Genomic DNA, 21,614 nt, shown 5'->3' on the forward strand with positions numbered 1-21,614 from the left:
ATCATATAAAATTGTACTTTATGGTTTTGAAGCTAATATACCAAGGGTCTACGGTGTATGTCAAGTCTCTTAAACATGATTAGTACTGTAATAATCATATGTATATTGTTCCCCAATATAACTTTGAAGTAGTAGAGGTTTAATTTACTCTTTTTCTTCTAGTAATTTTAATTTTTCCTGTGGTGAGAACACTTAAGCAAACAGTTTGACAAACAGCAGTTTGGGGTAAGAATCCCAAATGTCCCCAGATCAGGGTCCTGAGATTATATATGGGAGAGAGATTTGTGACCCATACACAGGACTTGATTTTCACCCACCTAGTGGTGGATGTCCAGAATTGTTTTGTTTTTCTAAATTACAATCTCACACACACACACACAATGGGAGAATGAAATGGTTTTTACACATTAGGTGCTCTGTTTATATCTTCCTGAGAGTATTGCTCAAGAACCTTCTGACCTGTTCTAGTGCTGGCTAGTGGACCTGCTTGCATGATTCTCATTCTGGGTATTTCTTTTGTTGCTGTCTTGCATCGGATCCCCTGTTTCCTGATTTCCCTCCCTTTCTGTTTCTTGGTATACTCCCTCATTTATTGGAATATGTCTTCTGTTAGTTTCCTGAGAAGAGGAGACACCAGAGATAAGGTTTTTGAGAACTTGAATATCTTAAGATATTTTTTTGTTCTGGAAATTTGTGTTTATTAATATCAAATTTTAGGTTAGAAATTATTATCCCTCAGAAATTTGAAGCATTACTCCTTTTTTTCTGGATATCTCCCCCCCCCACCCCATCCCCCAGCTTCCAGTGTTAGTGGGAAAAAAAAAGAGAGAGATTTGTTTGAATTCCTAATCTTTGCTATGAAACCTGCTTTCTTCTTTTCTGGAAGTTTTTAGAGGCCTCTTTTTTGTTTGTTTCCAGGGTTGTAAAATTTTATAAGATTCTGAGCCTAGTTGGTAGAAGATAACTGGAAAGTCTCAAAATACAGACTTTTAGTTAACCTTCATTTTCAGTTTGCTACCTTTGTTTTCACTTGTATCCCCTTTATCAGACACCCTGTGTTTCATCTATTTCGGAGAGGAAGTCTCTAGTTTTCTGCCGTGCTATAGGAGAAAAGTTTACTTGCCTCTACCCAATGACAAAGGAGTCTAAATTTTAACAAATACATCTGTTCCTTTTTCTTGAGATTCTTGTCACTAGTTTTGATATTGATGCTGGCAGGGATGCAAAAAAAACTTTTTAGCTTTACCCATTAAGCTTAAGATGCACTTTCCTGAGCTCTGTTGAATCAACACTAAACTTTTGTTTTTGGAGCTTCCAAAATCCAATGGTCTTTATCCTTGTGAATTTTTAAATTTTTATTTATTTTATTATATTTTTGCTTTTTGCTTTTTGCTTTTTAGTACCTTGATTGTCATTTTAGTCTGTGATTGAGAAGAAGTGAGGCAAATGCCTGTTCAGTATCTCCAATCTTTAAACAACTGCCACTAATTTTTTCTGGGATAAGGTGCAAGTTCATACACTTTAGAGATGATAAATCAGTTCTGGATTCAGATAAACTCTTAGATCAATTTTCTTTTACTTGAAAACTATTTCTTCAAAAGGTACAGCTTACTTCCTTTTGTAATTTCTAAGATTGGATTTTGCATTTAAGTATTATATTCTAAGGTTTTCCTATCTGATTCTAAGCGTACTTTAATACTTTCTTATAGGCTTTTGTATGTCTGTATCCTTATATAAAACTTTCACCTGACTTTAAGTCTCTCTGCCCTCCCTACTGTATTCTTCTCTCACCTAGCAAGAACTCCTGTAGATATATATCAGGTCTTAGATCTTCTGGCTCTTTAATTAGTTTCTTCTTGCTGCTGTAATAGATTACCACAAATAAAGTGACTTAACACAAATTTATTATTTTATAATTATGTAGGTGCAAAATTGGTTTCCCTAGACTAAAATTGAGAGTCAGTAGGCTGTGGTCACTTTAGAGGCTCTAATGAAGAATATGTTTCTTTGGCTTTTCCGGCTTTTGAAGGCCACCATCATTCCCTGCCTTGTGGTCCCAGCCTGCCATCACATCACTCCCATCTCCTTTCCTGACTCTCCTGCCTCCCTCTTTAACTTCTAAGGTCTCTTGTCATTGAATTGGCCCACCCAGATAATGAAGATATAATCCCCTCGTCTCAAAACCCTCAATTTATTTTTTAATAGTTTTTTTAATAAAGATTTTATTTATTTATTTGTCAGAGAGAGAGAGGAGCGAGAGTGAGCACAAGCAGACAGAGTGGCAGGCAGAAGCAGAGGGAGAAGCAGGCTCCCTGCCGAGCAAGGAGCCTGATGTGGGACTCGATCCGAGGACGCTGGGATCATGACCTGAGCTGAAGGCAGCCACTTAACCAACTGAGCCACCCAGGCATCCCTCAAAACCCTCAATTTAATCACACGTTGTAATGTCTCTTTTGCCATGTAAAGTAACATTATCACAGATTCAGGGGATTTGGTTATGAATGGTTTTGGTGGGCCATAATTCTGCTTTCCACAGATAATGCTAAAATGATACTAATGATACTACTCAAGCTGGAAAAGTGTATCATTGGCTTGTTTTTCAAGAGTACCCTCCAACCTTATTTTTATTATACGGCTCATTCTTTAGTATTGTCCAGTTAACACAGCTTCTTTTACTCTAAACCGTTCTCTTAAATTCTTTCTAAAGCAGTGACTTAATTATGAATTGTCATGTATGAAGCCTGTTATCTAGATTAAAATCATTTGTTGTAATGAGAAATACACTGATTTAGATCTGGGTTTTAAGTTCATTGCTAAGCAGATAACATAAATCAATCAAATAAATCAGTGTGAAAAAATAGGGAGACTATAGTTGAATGGCTAGTATACAGTTAGCTTAGGCTTAAAATGCCTTTAAACACATTTAAGATATTTTTAAAAGGCTCTAACCAAATTAAACAAGGCTGCAGGCTAACAGTTTGGATGCCTAATTTAGTTAATAGTTGATCTTCAGGTATATAAGGTACTAAAATATAAGCTTCATCTACATTTCAGAAAATCCATGTTCAGTATCTTTTATTTTTTTTTTTCTAACAAAAATTTATTTACTGCTTCTGGAGTATACCATACTCGGTTTTTTGTTTTGTTTTGTTTTGTTTTTTAAAGATTTTATTTATTTATTTGACAGAGATCACAAGTAGGCAGAGAAGCAGGCAGAGAGAGGGGAGGAAGCAGGCTCCCCGCAAGCAGAGAGCCTGATGCGGGCTGGATCCCAGGACCCTGGGATCATGACCTGAGCCGAAGGCAGAAGCTTTAACCCACTGAGCCACCCAGGCACCCCCCATACTAGGTTTTTAAAGTGTGTGTGTGTGTGTGTATACATATATATAGATATACATATATATAGATATATCTATATATATGTATATGTGTTTCCCTGAATAACCTGACCTGTGACAATTGATAAGGAGTCACTGTCTTGTTAGCTGGAGAGGTAAGTCCAGAGATTAAATGGTGTGATGAAGATTCTAATAGAAATATGAAATACATAAAGGAGCAGTTTTGTTTTAAGTTAGGAATTTGGAGAGGTGGTTAGCTCATGCTTTTCAGAGGTGGATGAAATTTGAGCTGAGCTTTGAAGAATTCTCTGGGAGAATTAACATTCACTATTTTACTTATCTTTTGATGAAAATTTTATTTAGATGAAGAAACAATGATGCTTATTTCATCTTATCTTCATGATTTTTTCCCCCAGATTTTGTCCACAAGTGCTTGTGGAAAAGATGGCTGATATTAACCTCAAAGAAATAACCTTAATAGTAGGTGTGGTTACTGCCTGCTATTGGAACAGCCTCTTTTGTGGTTTTGTTTTTGATGATGTTTCAGCAATACTGGATAATAAAGACCTGCATCCATCTACACCTTTAAAAACTTTATTTCAGAATGACTTCTGGGGAACTCCTATGTCTGAGGTAAGTAGTTATTTGTCGCTTATATGCATCTTAGATTTTAAAATATTCTAAGTTTATTACTCCTGATTTCTTTTATCAACATTGTCATCATAGCACTTATGAATTTGTTTCCCTAAAATGTATATGTTAGGTAGGAAGTAGAAGATGTGATTATCTTCTTCTTCTTCTTCTTTTTTTTAAAGATTTTATTTTTTATTTATTTGACAGAGAGTTCACAAGTAGGCAGAGTGGCAGGCAGAGAGAGAAGGGGAAGCAGGCTCCCCGCTGAGCAGAGAGCCTGATGTGGGGCTCAATCCCAGGACCCTGGGATCATGACCTGAGCCAAAGGCAGAGGCTTTAACCCACTGAGCCACCCAGGCACCCCAGTGTGATTGTATTCTTTAAAGCAGTACATGATTCTTTCCTTGGTTGTGTACCTTGGTTTAATCTTTTTAAAAACAACATACGTGTATGAAAACCAAATGTGTTAGGATAGCAATAAGTGTAAACAAATCTATTTCTTGCTAATTTTTTTTTCATGAATCAGGCAAAAGAAATAACCACTTATTATATATTTAACCATCTAAAAATATGTGACTTCAGTATAAATAGATTAGACTTTAAAGGTAAAGGTATTGAGTTTTTTTCTGCAGAAAATTTTAAATTTGTGTCATATTTGTTACCTACTAGTTATTTTAATTTTATAATTGAGAATCCAAAAGTTCATTTTTTTATGAAGATATATTTATTTTGTCAGTATATTTATCTTGAAGGTCACTATTAAACTTTTGGGAATTAAACTTTTGTCATTTTGGGATCCCATAGATTGGATCCTACTGTTATGTTACATAATAGTTGTATGAAATTGGTGAGACTATAGCTTTTAGATGGCAAGATGTATGAAAAATATGATCTATAAAAGAATAATACCTCAAGGATAAATAAATGAATTAATCTATAGTATCTGGCGCATAGTTGAACTGTAACATACAACAGTCTTTGATAGTTTGTCAGTTGTCATTCATGGTCCCTTTCTACATTCTTTAAATATGGACGCTTCTCAAGAATGGGAACAAAGTCTGTCATTCCTCTAGTCACAAGCACTTAAGTATTTTTTCTTGTTAAATAAGCAGACTTTATTTTCCTGTAACCTTCCTCTTCTCACCCAATTCTAGCCTTTAAAAGAAATGAATATTTGATAATGAGAAAAAAATATGATTCTGTATTATAAGATACATTATGTTCTAGGCAGTTTCTTTCCTTCTACCCTTGCATTGTTTTCCCTAGTGAGCCTTAGAAAAATGTGTCTATTTCCCCAACTTAAGCTAGTATCTGTAGTGATTTTAATCATGACATTGAGATTTTAACTGAAAGATTAGCTGGCCAGATTAAGGGTCTCATGAAAGTTATCATACCATGGTATCAGTGGCTGTGTTTTGTGACATCCTCAGCTTTACAGATTGAAAATTTGATTTTGTTCAGAGGACCTATAAGTGGACAGATTAAGAAAAATACTCATAATAAATGCAGATTAAGAAAAATACTCATAATAAATACTCAATAAAATACTCATAATGAATGAACAAATTTGAATAACAGTATATGGTGGAGATTGCTGCTTACTCCTTTTTTCTGAGGGGCATATTCTCTTTCTGTAGGGAAATGTGCCATTACTCTTTTTTTTTTTTTAAGATTTTATTTATTTATTTGACAGAGAGAGGGAACACAAGCAGGGAGAGTGGGAGAAGGAGATGCAGACTTCCCGCTGAACAAGGAACCCAGTGCAGGGCTCCCTGGGATCGTGACCAGACCCAAAGGCAGAAACTTAACAACTGAGACATCCAGGCGTGCCCCAAGGAAGAATTATTCTGAGTAGTATTTAGGTATTACAGGTTTTCTTGACCAGCCTGGAATTAGCACATTCAGAGATCTAATGGTTGGTATCATCAAGTAATGATAGCCTGGAAGCCTATCTGTGAGTGGCCCAGACCTTCATAAGGATTTTTGTACCTTGTGTAGATCTTAAAGACACCTTTTGGGCTTTGGACGTACTCGTGAGCTGTACAAATACTGGCAGAGTGGGGATCTTTGGAGTCCTCTGGGCCTCTTAGTGTTTAGATTATCTCTTTAGTAAACCCATTCTTTGGATAACTAATACTCTGTTTTTGAATGGTTCATTGGATTATAAATCTAGCTACAAATTAGAATCTGCTTGGGGCACTTAAAAAGTATTACTAAGGCTCTGCTCAAATTTGTTATAGTTATCTCAGAATGGAATGTGGACATCAGTATTTTTGTCTTGTTATTTTTGTGTGTGTTTGCTTTTTTATTTTTCTTGTGGGATTTGAGGGGTGGGAGGAGTAGAGGATTAGGTTTTTTTCTGTTTATCCAAATAATTCTCTGGCGCAGCCAGGGTTGAGAACCACTGAGCTGTAATGAGCCATCTCTTCTGGCATTTGGCTTATGAAGTATCTTTGTTAAGGTAAATTTTGCAAATATCCCATTTCACTTTGTTTTACCATCACTAGATGGAGATTCACATTAATAGGAGACTATTAGCCTATTCATTATATTCACGCTTATGTCTCTATTGCCAACTAATACTATGAGTAATTAAGTTTTTTCTTTAATATACCTGAATTTAATAATGATCTATATTGTTTTGTTTGTAACAGAACTAGCTATTTTACTATATTTTCACAGAGTAGTCTACTGTTGTGTACTACACTGATGACTTTTTATCACAAAGGAGGCTTAGATTACTAATGTATTGTGTGAATAATTAATTATATTAATAATTTAATTTTTAATTGGCTGTTAGCTGTGACTGTACATCTAATTGACCTAACAAAACATTTTTGCATAATGCAATTAAAAATAACCTGTTCCCTGCACTTTCTGACTTCATCCTTTTGACTGGCAAATATGTCCCACTGGAACTTCGGTAACCTTTCAGGCACTCAAAAGGTTTCTAGGCCTTTTTTTACTTTTATATACACATCATGGCAGCTCAGTATAATGCCTTAAAAATAATTTTATATAGCTTAGCTAAATCAAATGATATACAAAAATTAAACAGCAAAGAGCATTCTAGTTAACATCACTCATGGTGTTTATAGTGCATACAGAGATATTAAAATGTTCCTGTCTTTGGGGCATCTGGGTGGCTCAGTGGGTTGAGCCTCTGCCTTTGGCTCGGGTCATGGTCCCAGGGTCCTGGGATTGAGCCCCACGTTGGGCTCTCTGCTTGGCGGAGAGCCTGCTTCCTCCTCTCTCTCTCTCTGTCTGCTTCTCTGCCTGCTTGTGATTTCTGTCTGTCAAAAAAAAAAAAAAAAATCTTAAAATGTTCCTGTCTTCAAATTGAGAAATGTTTGTTCCTCATGGTTCCTAATGTTCCCTAGTAGGGATGAACAGGCTTAAGTCAACACTTGTAATATCAGAGTAATAGCAAAATATGGTAAGGAGTATGAGAGCAAAGAAGGTGAGTTGAATGCCCTTACATAAAATTTAAAAAAAATAACTAGGATATTTTACGTGTTTTTGTCCTGTGTATTTTATTCTTAAATCTGGTTTGATTTTTGTCTTACGGTAAAAATATTTCTGGTTAAATGAAACTTCTAACTGGTAAAGAAATTCAGCAGCTTCACCTAAAATTTGATTTATTGCCAGGAATACTACCATAACAAAGGTATCTATTCTGTTATTCTAAGGAAGTTTTTGTTCTTGTGTTATTCTGTGTGTAGTATTTGGGGATTTTTTGGTTTAATATATTCAGGTTTACATATTATGAAGGTATTTTTCATAAAACAATTAGATAGTACTTTTCTGAGTCTTCACTATTAAAACTGACCTGGTAAGCATTTTGTTGTTTTATTTCCTTTTGAGAATCTGGGCAGCAGTTATATAAATGCTTGTATTAGTAATAGATTGGAAAGGAGGCTTTGGAGAGAATCCTGTGTTCTAATTTGATCAATGCCACTATTGTCTTGCTTTATTTTTGTTTAAATTTTTTGTATTGAAGAGGAATTAATAGTCATATGTTCTTCCTCTACTGTTACTGGGATGGGATATTTGCAAAAGGAGGAAATTGCCTTTGTTTTGGGACTAAGGAAATAGGAAAACACATTATAAAACTATCTTTTAGGTTTGTGTTATCCTCGGGACATTTCTTTACTTTATTTATTTACTTTATTGCTATATCTCAGCCAAACGTAGATTGTTTTAATAGTAAATGCAAGGATTAGTTTATGTGCCCTGAAGGACCATGGTACTTTAACGATGATTGTTTTTTTTTCCTTTTAGGAAAGAAGCCACAAGTCTTACCGTCCCTTAACAGTGTTGACATTTCGCTTAAATTATCTGTTTAGTGAACTGAAACCAATGTCATATCATCTCCTAAATATGATTTTTCATGCTGTGGTTAGTGTGATATTTCTTAAAGTCTGCAAACTTTTTCTGGACGGCAGGAGTAGTATGATTGCTTCTTTACTTTTTGCAGTGCACCCAATACACACAGAAGCAGTAAGTAAAACTGTAAATCAGTGTTCTTTTCTTCTTTTTTTTTTAACAAAGCTTACGTAGTGACTATAATGGTATGTTTTTAAAGAAAAAATTTAACCATGGCCTTAATTAAATATTTGAAGATTTTTAAATTGGTATAAATCTTAACTTCCTAGTGTAGAGTCTAACTTCCTACTACATAAAATTTTTAAATTAATTAATTTATTTTTAAGATTTTATTTATTTGTTAGAAAGAGAGCACACAAGCAGGGGAGCCCACAGGCAAAGGGAGAGGGAGAAGCAGGTTCCCACTGAGCAGGGAGCCCAATGTGGGGCTCGATCCCAGGACCCTGGAATCACAACTGAGCTGAAGGCAGGCACTTAACTGACTGAGCCACCCAGATGCCCCTAAAATTTTTAAATTTAAAACAAATTTTGAAACATAAACATTTGTTATTTAAGGACATAAGATATAATTGCTCAAGATGAATAATGTGAGGTATAAATGAATGTAGTCCTTTGCTAATTGGTTTTTTATGAGTATAGATTTAAAATATTTGTCAACTTTGCAGTGTGTTTCAAAGGACAGAAAATAATAAAACAAATTTAATTAAAAGAATGAAAATATATGTAAATATATAGCAAAATATATGTAAATATTATAACTGATGAAAATAATCAGTACTTTCATGTTGTCTGATGCTACATGTTTTAAAATTGTGAACTGTCTTTGCTGTGCCAGTATGTCTGTCAGCCCCTACCTACCAAGACGTATTACAACTTTTTTTTTTTTACAACTTTTTCTTGATAACCTTGAAACCCCAAAATTGCCTCTCATCAGAGCAAAAAGGACTGTTTATTGCTTTGTTATAGGCTTTCAGTTGTAAGCAAAAGTATGTTTAACCTCTGTTGTACTTGAATGGGTCTGTGTGTATTGGAAGGGATTTGTGTATCTCTCTCACTGTCTTGAAACTTTTTTTTTTTTTAAAGATTTTATTTATTTATTTGACAGAGAGAGATCACAAGCAGGCAGAGAGGCAGGTAGAGAGAGAGGAGGAAGCAGGCTCCCTGCCGAGCAGAGAGCCCGATGCGGGCGGGCCTCAATCCCAGGACCCTGAGATCATGACCTGAGCCGAAGGCAGCGGCTTAACCCACTGAGCCACCCAGGCGCCCGTCTTGAAACTTTTTATTTCTAGTTGAACGAACATTTTCTGTGCACTTACAAAAATGATAGGTGGTTTTAAATTCTACAATGAGTTCAGAATAAAGGAAAGGGTTTGAGGGTTTTATATTTAAGATTTTAGAATTAAAAAAAGGACTTTTATTTATTTGAGAAACAGACAGAACACAAGCAACCGGAAGGCAGAGGGAGAGGGACAAGTAGACTCCCTGCTGGAAACAGGGAGCTCTGTGTGGGTCTTGATCCCCAAGACCCTGAGATCATGACCTGAACTGGAGTCAGACTCTTAACTGGCTGAGCCACCCAGGAACCCCAAAAAAGAACTTATTTAAAGTTTATTGTCTTGAGTTTACACGTTTATTATGAGATAGAACTTACTGAACTTATGAATATTTTTATATTTTAAGAATACTTGTATTTTAAGAAAATATGTAAGGTCTTCGGTTTTTTTTTTTTTTAATTAAGAACTATTCTAGATGCTATACTAATATTTAAGATGTTTCTGTTGAGCGAAGATGGGTAAATAGTATGCAGGACTTCTCCATATCTATTTTTGTAACTTCCTGTGAGTCTATAATTATTTCAAAATAGTAATCAAAAAACTATTGTAGAGTCACTGGTAAATTTATTTTTATGGAAGTTATACAAATTCACCACATGAGGGCACTCAGAGAATGTCTAAGAAAGTCTAAGAAACTGGAATGTGTGCTTTAAAAATTACGGCAATTTGATTTTTAAAGTGCTGTTATTATTATATGGTAGTTAAATTTTCAAGAGAGTCTTCATTAATATGAACTACCCTCCCTTTTCCATTTTAGGTAACAGGTGTTGTAGGAAGAGCAGAACTTTTGTCCTCTATCTTTTTTCTAGCTGCATTTTTGTCATATACCAGATCGAAAGGACCAGATAATTCCATAGGTGAGTGTCTAACATTTAATTTTTTTCTCTATATCTATAAAACTTGATCAAGTAATTTTATTTACTCTGTTTCTTATAAAATATATGCCACACTTGGGTTTATCTTTATATATTGTACTACTTCAGCATGTATGGACATATGAACATGATATGCAACATTATCAATATTAAAAATTGTTTTGCGCGTAGTTTTTACTTCATTATGACTAACAGATTCTGTATGTTTTAACTTAAAAATGTTACCTTAGAATATAGGAGTTTTAGAGTCATTCTTAGTTCCATGTGCTGTTATCTATAAATGATACAACTACTAATACTTAAGTTGTCTTTCTATAATAACACCTGTGAAGGCTGTGAATTGTATTGTTTAGGTAAAGTTGAAAGCTTATTGGAATATAACTTTCATTATGTGTTGATCATAGTTCAGCTACTTATTGAGTCCCTACCGTGTGGCCCACCCTGAAAAATGCTTTGTACAAATTAGGTTATTAATCCTGCAAATTGCCAGCTATTAGCAGAAGACAAGCTCCAGGCAATAAAAATGATTTTTTAGAAGTGTGGGAACAGTGGGCATGAAAGAGTTTACATGATGGTAACCTATATTTGGTTCATCTTAAAATTTAACTCTGAGTTTTTTTCCTACATTTCTGGACAATTTTCTCACTATAGACCCAAAGTACTGATGATAAGGAGCCTAATTTTGTATTAATGTAAACTAAGGTTCAAGAAATAAGTGATTTAGCCAAACACTTATGTGTCTTCTTAGATTTGCAATATGGGTACGTTTCTGTCTCCATTTCCTAGAATGGTTCCTTATATACAGTAAGTGTCTATTATATATGTATTCAGCAAATGACCAAGTGAACAATTAAACAATTCTGATTAAAAAGATGCTGACCCTGCTTTTGAACCTCTCTCTATCCTCTTAGCTTCCATAATACTTCATATTCCACATTATGTAATTTTACACTTGAGACAATAAACAGTTTTGTTATCATCTTTGTATTCACTGTTTTCTAATGTATATTGTCCTTTGCAGGTTTTTTTCAATTTGTAATTATTTGATTACTTTAAATTCTAGGCTATTAATGACCCATCCATAACCCCCTTCTTTTTTTTAAAGCATGATCTACTTGAGGGCCTTTGTTCCTTTCTGTTAGCTTGGGTTTCTGCCCAAATGTCATCTGTACACCATTCATCTTCCCCATTCCCTTCTGTTTCCTTTCACCTTCTATTTTTCTTCATAACACACATCATTTGACAAATACATCTTTACTTTTTTTACTGTTATCCCTCCCCACAAAATGTAGCAGTTACTCGGAATAATGGTCTGAGTATGTGATTGCTGGAGGTTTATATCTTTACACATGTAAAATCAATTTAGAAGCTTATTTTTTGAAGTTGGATTGGATTTTAATTATTTAAATTGAATCCATACTTATACATGTATCTATTTTTAAATATGCTAATGTATTTAGCTGGGAGACTTGTTTTGGACAAAATCACACATGGTAACTTTAACCACAGAGAGCTGTTTATAAAATCAAAGTTTATGTTCACACGGTAATATAGCCACCAAAAGTTGAAGAACTAAAGTGACTGGTTTCAGTAAAGCTCTTGCCTTTATTAGAGCTATTAGTTGCTAAGATTGAATCCCACATTGCATAAGGCAGCTGTTTGCTTTCTCTGTCTTAGAATGGAATTACAAGCTAGTAAGAAGCTTTGAATTTAATGTCAGAAGAACCAGGTTAAAGTCATGATTTCTTTATTGTGCATGACTTTTTTTTAGAACTCCAAAGTTATATCCTCATCTTAAAAATGGGTATGATTATATCTGCCCTCATATCCTATTGGTATAATCTACTACTTTCGTAGTTTTGATGGTTTCGATCTAACTAGAATATACGGGTTGTTTTTTTGTTTTGTTTTGTTTTTTTTGTTTTTTTTTTAGGAAAGGAATACTATTATACAGAGTATCATCAATAGTGTTTCAAAGTTTTTTGAGTTGTTTAGCTTTCAGTAATTTAATCTATAAAGTATCTTAAAGTTAAAAGCAATTTCAAAAATAAATGAATTTCTGTATTAAACTGAATGAGAAAAGAAAATAGATTCATAGATTGTTTTTTATTTATACCTGGGATTAATTGAGTTTTTACTTTGATTAATGTTCTTAATAAATAAACCTAAGGTCACACAATCATACTATAATATATCCTTTAAACTGGAAAAGAATTAGAGATTATATTTTCCAGTAGGTAAACTGAAACTCAGAAAAGTTGCCCAAAGTCACAAAGCAAGCTAGTAGTAGATCCAGAATTACTCTCACAATTCTTTAATCAAATTACTATTCTACTAGTAGATGTTTACTTAAAGTTGATGAAGTAGGTTTTCTGTTTAAATAGAACTTATAAATATTCTATTGCAAATTTTTTAAAAGAATAGTAAATTTTTACCATGAACCTGTTTCAGTTTTTATACTTTTTTTTTTTTTTTTTAATAGATGTTAGTCTACTTTGCCCAGTAGTTTTCAGTTTCAGGTTTTTAATTAAACATACAGATGTCTGTGTAATAAAGTATTTGTCTTTATTACAAACTGATAGTTCATTAATCACTTCATTAGTCACAACACTCCAGCCTATGAGTTTCTCTTCTCCACAAAAAATTTTAGTACAAGTTATACGTCTTGATGTTTTGTTTTCAGTATGTAAAGGAAAAATCACTTAAAACATTTGAATACATTTTAAAGTATAAAGTACAGGTTAGTGGGAAATAACATAAATTTGAATATAGAATCACAAATAAAGTTTATTATAATAGTTGTCTAACTTAAAATATCTGTTTACGATGTTATAAAATTGTTTTGTGTAGTTCTATATTTTTCTGTTTTTAAATTGCAGTATGGACTCCAATTGCTTTGACAGTGGTTTTAGTTGCTGTTGCAACATTGTGTAAAGAACAAGGAATAACAGTTGTGGGAATTTGCTGTGTGTATGAAGTATTTATTGCACAAGGGGTAAGGAGAAATATGTTTTTTTGTTGCTATCCTTTATCATACTTGAATTCTTTTGTAATAAACTTGTTTTCTAAATATGTCATTATGTAATTTAATCTGTATACCAAAAAAATTTGCAAGAAACCAGCATGTTTTATCTTCAAATCCATTGAAAATTACTGAACATTTTATGACTCGTTCAATTTTTTAAGGACAACTCTTTGAATTTCAATAATGGAATCATGAGGCAATTTGGAAATGTGTACAGTAATATTATACAATATAATTCAGTATTAGATAAGATTATTTGGCTCAGTTTTATTCATTATCAGTTTCACAAATTGCTCCATATTGATTTTATAATTATAGTCAATTTATAACTAATCTTGCATTTTGAAAATCCTGCATTGAAAACATAGTATATTGTTATTTAAAACTCTTTTTTCCTTTTACAGTATACTTTGCCATTATTATGGACTACTGCTGGACAGTTTTTCCGTGGAAAGAGTAGTATTCCATTTTCAATGTTGCAGACACTAATAAAACTCATTGTTTTGATGTTCAGTACACTATTACTTGTTGTAATTAGAGTCCAGGTTATTCAGTCCCAACTTCCGGTATTCACCAGGTATGAAATTCAGTTTTTCTTTTTTTTATTCTTTCTTTCTTTAACTCTTAAGATTAAGAGTGTTTCAGAAAGTCTTTGATTTATATTGAGGTTTTTTAACAGCTTCATTGAGGTGTAGTATTTTTTTTAAAACCTGTATATATTTATAATGTACAAATTAGTAGTTTTTGACCTATGTGTATACTTGTGAAACCACCAGAATGAAAATAATGATTTTTACTTAATGGTACAGCGATTTTAACTTGATCAGTTACGTGGCGAGTCTTTTATATTCTTAGTGATTTTTATCTACTTGTTCTAATAATTATTGAGAAGAGGATGTTAAAATCTGTGACTATAATGTCTATTTCTACTTGTAGTTTTATCAGTTTTTGTTTCATGTGAGTTAAAGCTCTGTTACTAAGTGCATAACATTTAGGCTTGTGTTTAAATGAGTTTCTCTGATCTCTGATGATACTTTATCCCTGGTCTTTACTCAGAAATTCGCTTTATCTTCTTTTTCTTAGTGTTACATTGTTTATCTTTTTTCATCCTTTACCTTTTTATCTATCAGTATATTTATATTATATTTATATTATATTTAAAGTTGACTTCTTATAAGCTGCATAAAGCTGGATCTTCCTTTCTTGTAATATTTTTAAATAATATTTTTTTAAGTGAGCTGTTTCAACTGTTTACATTCAATGTGATTTTCATCTTTTACCATGTTTCTTTGTGACTAAAGGACTTTAACATTTCTTGACTTGTAGGTCTGCTGGTGCTGAATTGTTTTAGCTTTTACATATAAAAATATCTTTATTTTACATTTGTTTTTTAAAAATAATTTGAATTCTGAGTATAGGATTCTGCATTGATTGTTATGCATTCAGCACTCTAGTAATGTTACTCTACTATTTTCTAGCTTGCATTATTTTCACTGGGAATCTTCTGTCATCTTTATTTTTATGCTTCTGCATGTAGTGTGTCTTTTACTCTGTACCTGCTTGTATTATTTTCTCTTTGTCATTTTTTCTCTATTTTTTAAAAATTGAGGCACAATTGATAATAACACTATTAGTGTTAGGTATACAGTGTAGTGATTTGATACATGTATATTGAGAAATGATTATCATGATAAGTTAATATCCATCCATTACCACACATAATTACAAAAAAAAATTTTTCTTGTGATGAGAACTTTTAAGATCTATTTTCTTTGGAATTTTCAAATACACAATACACTATCATTAACTATAGTCACCTGCTGCATATCACTACCCTAGGACATATTTATCTTAGAACAAAATTTGGGTGAAGGTGGTTATATAATGCAAACTTCCCAGTCACTCTTTTTTTATCATCATGTGTCTTGTGCCTAGGTTAATTGAGCTTAGGATCTGTAGGTTTTACTTAATGGAAATTTTGTATCTATTACTTCTTGAAATATATTCTCATTATTTTCTCCTTTTCTAGGACCCCACTTACATGTATATTAAGCCTTTTGAAATTGTGACACTAATGCTCTTTTTATTCCCCTCCAAAAGCTATTTTCTTCTTTTTTTTTCATTTTGGATAGTTTCTTCTGCAATGTATTCAAGTTCAGTAATCTTTTTTCTGCAATGTCTAATCTGCCTTTAATTTTTTTCTAGTTCTTTTTCACTTCAGATATTGTTTCCATCTTTGGAAATTCTCTTTAAGCCTTTTTATGTTTCATGGTCTCTCCATGTTCCAGGGCTTTAATTTCTTTGTCTGCTTATTTATGGTATGTGTCATTTCTTAGTCACTTTAGATTGAATAATTTTCCTCCTCATGGATTATATGTTTCTATTTCTTCACATGCCATGCAGTTTTTTTAATAGATGTCATATATATTCATTTTACTTTAATATGTTACTATAAATATTTTAGAGCTTTGTTCTGGGATGCATTTATTTGAGAAATTTGTGTGTGTGTGTGTATGTTAGTCACCATACAGTACATCATTAGTTTTTGATGTACTGTGTTCCATGATTCATTGTTTGTGTATAACACCCAGTGCTCCATGCAATCTGTGCCCTCCTTAATACCCATCACCACGCTCACCCATCCCCTACCCCTCACCCTCTAAAACCCTCAGTTTGTTTCTTGGAGTCCACAGTCTCTCATGGTTCATCTCCCCCTCCGATTTCCCCCTCCCTTTCATTTTTTCCTTCCCTTCTCCTAATGTCCTCCATGTTATTCCTTATGTTCCACAAGTGAAACCGTATGATAATTGACCTTCTCTGCTTGACTTATTTCATTTAGCATAATCTCCTCCAGTCCCATCCATGTTGATGGAAAAGTTGGGTTTTCATCCTTTCTGATGGCTGAGTAATATTCCATTGTGTAAAGAAGACCACATCTTCTTTATCCCTTCATCTGCTGAAGGGCATCTCAGCTCTTTGCACAGTTTGGCTATTGTGGACATTGCTGCTATGAACATTGGAGTACCTATGGCCCTTCTTTTCATTACATCTGTACCTTTGGAGTAAATACCCAGTAGTGCAATGGCTGGATCATAGGGTAGCTCTATTTTTTATTTTGTGATGAACCTCCACACTGTTTTCCAAAGTAGCTGCACCAACTTGCATTCCCACCAACAGTGTAAGAGGGTTCATCTTTCTCCACAACTTTTCCAACATTTGTTGTTTCTTGCCTTGCTGATTTTTGCCATTCTAACTGGTGTAAGTTGATATCTCAATGTGGTTTTGATTTGAATTTCCCTGATATCTTCTAGCCACACTTTTAATCTTTGATATATAAGACCACAGCAGCATTTACAATAGGTCTGATTTTCTTCTGCTACTGACACAAGACCCTTCTGACTACTCTGTCTGATAGACTGTGATTTATGAGGATTTTCATTCTGGCTGCTGAGAAACTATTCCCGCCTCTGTATGGTATTTGAGAATTTTTATCTAATCCTTTTAAGAGGTACTTTCCTAACTGCATTATTTTTCCCAGGTCTACTATAACAAATTGCCAGAAATTGGGTAGCTTAAAGCAGCAGAAATTTATTCTCTGTCAGTGTTGGAGGCCAGAAGTCCAAAATCGAGGTGTCAGGCACAGTTGGCTCCCTCTGAAGACTCTCAGGAAGAATCTTTTGCATGCTTCTTTCCTTGTTTCTAGTGGTTGCTAGTCGTTGGCATTCCTTCTTTCTTGTGCGTTTCTCTGTATTCTCTCTTTGTATAAGAATACCTGTCATTAGATTTAGAGCTCACCCTAATCCAGTATGACCTCATCCTGACTTAATTAATTACATTGGCAAAGGAATAGGTTTCCAAATAATGTTACAGTCTGAGGTGCTGGGTAGATATGAATGAGAGACATGGTTCAACCCACTACGCTGACCTTGAGTATTTCTTCATATACATATGCTGAACAGTTCTCATCAGTACTAAAAACTGGAGAGAGATGCTCTACAGATATAAGTTCGCTTTCTCAGTAGCTTTGTTCTCTCTGGTATTCTGCCAACTGACCCTAGTCCCCTCGCCTCTAGGGCTCCCAGTTCAGTTTTGCAGTCTAAGGATACTACTAGGCTCCACTAGGTTCCCCTTCACTGTTCCCACAGACTAAAAACTATGTCTAGGTATTGAACTTTCCAGGTAGGGTTTCCCTTATTTGTTTTTCTTCTCTCAGGTATCATTGTCCTTTTTTGCCTGATGCTTAGTGTGTTAAGACAAGTTTTATATATCTTGTCTGGTTCTTTGCTTGTTTAAAGCTAGAAGCAAAAGTTATGCTGAATTTAACAATCTATATCTTTTTTTTTCCTGCTTTAAAATTTAGCATTTTTCCATTTCACCTTACTCAGCTAAAATTTAAAATGAAATTCATACTAGTTCCTTATTCATTTACATTAAAGTATCATTGAATGCAGGAACTTTTTTTTTTTTTTTTTTTTTTAAAACAACGAAAGTCCAAAATGTTGTTCATATGTCATCCAGAATAGTGCATTGCTGGCTCTGGCTAGAATAAAGTTTTATTCAGATAATTCTCTTACCTTAAACATTTTCTTTGTGTCATTTTATGTATAATTATTTTCAGTAATTTTGGTGCATTTTTTCTTTAAAGAATACTTCCTAATTTCATGAATTTTTACTTCTGAGTCTAGCCATGCTAAACTGAACAACTCATTTAAGTAGTAAAATATGGGAAATAGATTGAATAGTAAATATATACTATAATTTGCATTTCCTTCTTTACCCTCAGTTTCAGTGTTACTGTTTTTGTTATTCCTTTTAGAGAATTTCCATAGATTGTTTTTCATCTCCAGTTCTGTAGTGTGAAAATGTAGTTTATAGGTATGAATGTATTTGTTTTGTGTAAGTATGTGTGGATGGCTATATGGGATATGTTACATCTAAATATATATTTTCCAAATAGGGGCATTTAAAAAATGTATGTATATACATTTTCTTCTATTACGTTACCCTGTGAATTGACTATAATATTGCTTGACTTGCTTTGACATGTGTTCTTTCCCTAAAGTACAGTTATTAAATTAGCTGTTCTAAATAAATCATGAGTTATAAAAATGAACTCTGAGTAATGGATTATAGGAAAAAAGCTTTGTATTCATTCTATTGGTTATTTGAGAATTCAAGTCCTGACTCAAGATTTATTTTCATACATGTAGATGTTCAAATATGAAGGTTTTTTAGATATTATTTGTTCAAATAGTATTTGCTTTTTCTCAACCATTTGAATTTTTAAGAAGACCAAGTCAAATGTTAGGGTTGATTTTTCATTAACTTATTCATTTTAAAATGAGAAATTGTCTTTTTATATATTAACGTAGCCAATAAAATCTTGAACATAGCCTAAAAAAATAAAAATCTGAAGCTGTTTATTTGAAATATACTTTAAAAAGTAATTTGACTGTGATTTGACTTAGTTTGCAGGAAACAGACTAATTTAATGAAATGTACATGTACATGTAATATGTCATGGCCTGGACAAATATAAATTCGGATATGTTTATATTAGTATGTATTAGGAGAAAAAGTAGGACACAGATAAAATGTTACATAGGCCTGTACAGTTACTATTATGTGCTGGAAATTGGGTTTTTGCCTTCCTAGAAATCAGAGCAAAAGGAAAAAGCTCATAGGTGATGCACTTTTTTCTGTCCACAGCAAAAGAAAAACAGTAATTCTTTCTAGGAAACATAATTTTTATTAGTGTTTAGTTCTGAAAGAAGCCATCTCATGCAGAAAAAAACATTGGTTAGTGTTCTCAGAAACACTCATACATCATATACAACAATCAATTCTTTAAAACTTTTCTTTTTACTTTTAATCAGAAGGTTATACTTCTGTAGAATATCATAATATTGTAGTGATTTTGTCTGAATTATTCTAATAATAAACTATAAATAGATAATCTGATCCCCTTTAAACAGCTCTTCATAATTTGTCTCAACTAGAAGTTTCTTAAAGATTAGACAGTTTGAACTCTAGTGAGGACTGACAAATCAGTAAAAAATATTTTTCTTTTTAATGAAATTACATGTAAAATACTGCTTTTATTGTTCAGCGTTTTATTTAAATATTATATATTTTGTGTTTACAAAGTGTTTTAGTCTAAATAACTTTTTTTTTTCATTCGTTATACAGGTTTGATAACCCAGCTGCTGTAAGCCCAACGCCTACAAGGCAGCTAACTTTTAACTATCTCCTTCCTTTGAATGCTTGGCTTCTATTAAATCCTTCAGAACTCTGCTGTGATTGGACCATGGGAACAATACCACTTATAGAGTCATTTCTAGATATTCGAAATCTTGCCACATTTACTTTCTTTTGCTTTTTGGGGGCTTTGGGAATATTCAGTCTTAGATACCCTGGTGATTCCTCCAAGACTGTTTTAATGGTAAGAAATTCCCTTAATTTTTCAGATGTAAAACATTTAGTTGATTTGAAGACTGCCTTTAATTTGTCAGAGCTTCTTCTTAGAAACAGCATCTTTCTTGTTCAACATCAGCTTGATTATTAGTTTTTTTTTGGCTATCCTAAAATTATATATCAGAATTCCATATGCAGGCATAATTTGACATTCAGCATGTAAAGTAAAAACTGGTTATGAATTTTCTTGATTTGATAGGAATTCTGAAACCGTGAAGCATGCCATTGGCGTCATTTTCTTCTATTTCTTTACCCAAGTAGGTTGTATATTTTGAGGAAATAGATCATTGTTTTCTTGACACAGAGAAGAGTGTCATGCAAGATAGACAGCTAGAAATATTTAGTTCTTTAGTTCTCATTAGCAAGGTTTTCATTATACCTTATTTTTTACTATGTTCAGAGAACTCTGATTATTTACACAGTCTTTTTTTTTCCTGAGGTGTATTTCTTTGTAATTTTCTTACTCTGCTGTCACTTCTTTTAGTGGTTTTGTTGTCTTTCTTTAAATTACTGAAGACAGTAATAATCTTTAACATTTTCTTGAGCATTTGCTATATGCCAGAAAGTGTTTTTAATACTATACAAATACATCATATCTGACTATAGCCACTAGGTTCATTTATTCGTTCAGTAAAAAGGTTTTCTTGTAGCCTATGTACCAGGCAGCCTTTTAGGCACTAAGGATATGATAAAAAGAAATACAAGGCCCCAATTACCAGGGAACTGGCATTTTGGAAAAATTTGAAGCTGATCTCTGAGATACAGAGAAGACTGAAAAAATACAGAGTTTGGGGGAAAGGTCATATTTACTATTAGTTTTCAATCTCTTGAGTTTGATCCTAGTAGTGATTTTGAATAGCACTTGATGCCTAGAGTTTCGGAGGAGAGTCCTAAGCTCCACATAAAAATTTGATAGATGGCATAGAGATAGTAATTGAAACCAGGATGTGAATAAGAAGGGCTAAGGAGAGGTTATATAGAGAGCAGCATTTCTCAACTGGGGTTTTGTGACTTTTCTCAAAGATGGTAGTCAGCTATTACCATTCCAAATACATAGAATGGAAGATAATTCATACACATAATGAATGTCTTAGAGTATTTGGTCTTAATTCTCCCTCAGAAAATAGTTGAAGGGGCTAGCTAGATAGAGTGGTAAGAGAAGAAACCTACAACTAGGTCTTGAATAAACTTTTATAGAAGGTATAGGAGTTTATATACAGTAAAAGATAACTGTGTAGAGGAGAATGAACCTAAATAGGAGATAGACCAAATACTCACAGAAAGGTGAGTATTTCAAGAAAGATGGAATGGTTATCACTAACAGATGCTCTGAGGCAGAAAAGTGAGATCAGTCATATTTGACCTATTTTAGGAATATTAGTTACTTAATGAAATTTATTTCTGTGGAGAGATTGAATTAGTAGATGTGGATATGAAGAATGGTAGTATAGATAACCTGTAGGGTTAACTTAACTTTGAATATTTCAAAGGAGGAGACAAGCTTGAATTTATTATCAGCTAAGTAAGAGAAGAAATGCCAGCGTAAAGC

The 21,614-nt window shown here is 33.2% G+C and overlaps 1 protein-coding gene across 3 annotated transcripts in view; it reads left to right on the top strand.

Annotated features, from left to right (window-relative positions):
* TMTC3 (transmembrane O-mannosyltransferase targeting cadherins 3) overlaps positions 1–21,614 on the top strand; it is a 62,698-nt gene that overhangs the window by 10,618 nt on the left and 30,466 nt on the right. For all 3 annotated transcript variants that reach the window (XM_047739453.1, XM_047739452.1, XM_047739454.1), the window contains exons 2-7: positions 3,755–3,971; positions 8,253–8,471; positions 10,449–10,548; positions 13,446–13,561; positions 13,996–14,168; positions 19,781–20,033. In XM_047739453.1, coding sequence (XP_047595409.1) covers positions 3,783–3,971; positions 8,253–8,471; positions 10,449–10,548; positions 13,446–13,561; positions 13,996–14,168; positions 19,781–20,033 — 1,050 coding nt within the window. In that variant the 5' untranslated portion in view covers positions 3,755–3,782. The remainder of the gene's footprint in view (positions 1–3,754; positions 3,972–8,252; positions 8,472–10,448; positions 10,549–13,445; positions 13,562–13,995; positions 14,169–19,780; positions 20,034–21,614) is intronic.

This window comes from Lutra lutra, chromosome 8, assembly GCF_902655055.1.
Source record: "Lutra lutra chromosome 8, mLutLut1.2, whole genome shotgun sequence".
In the NCBI taxonomy this organism is placed as follows: domain Eukaryota; kingdom Metazoa; phylum Chordata; class Mammalia; order Carnivora; family Mustelidae; genus Lutra; species Lutra lutra.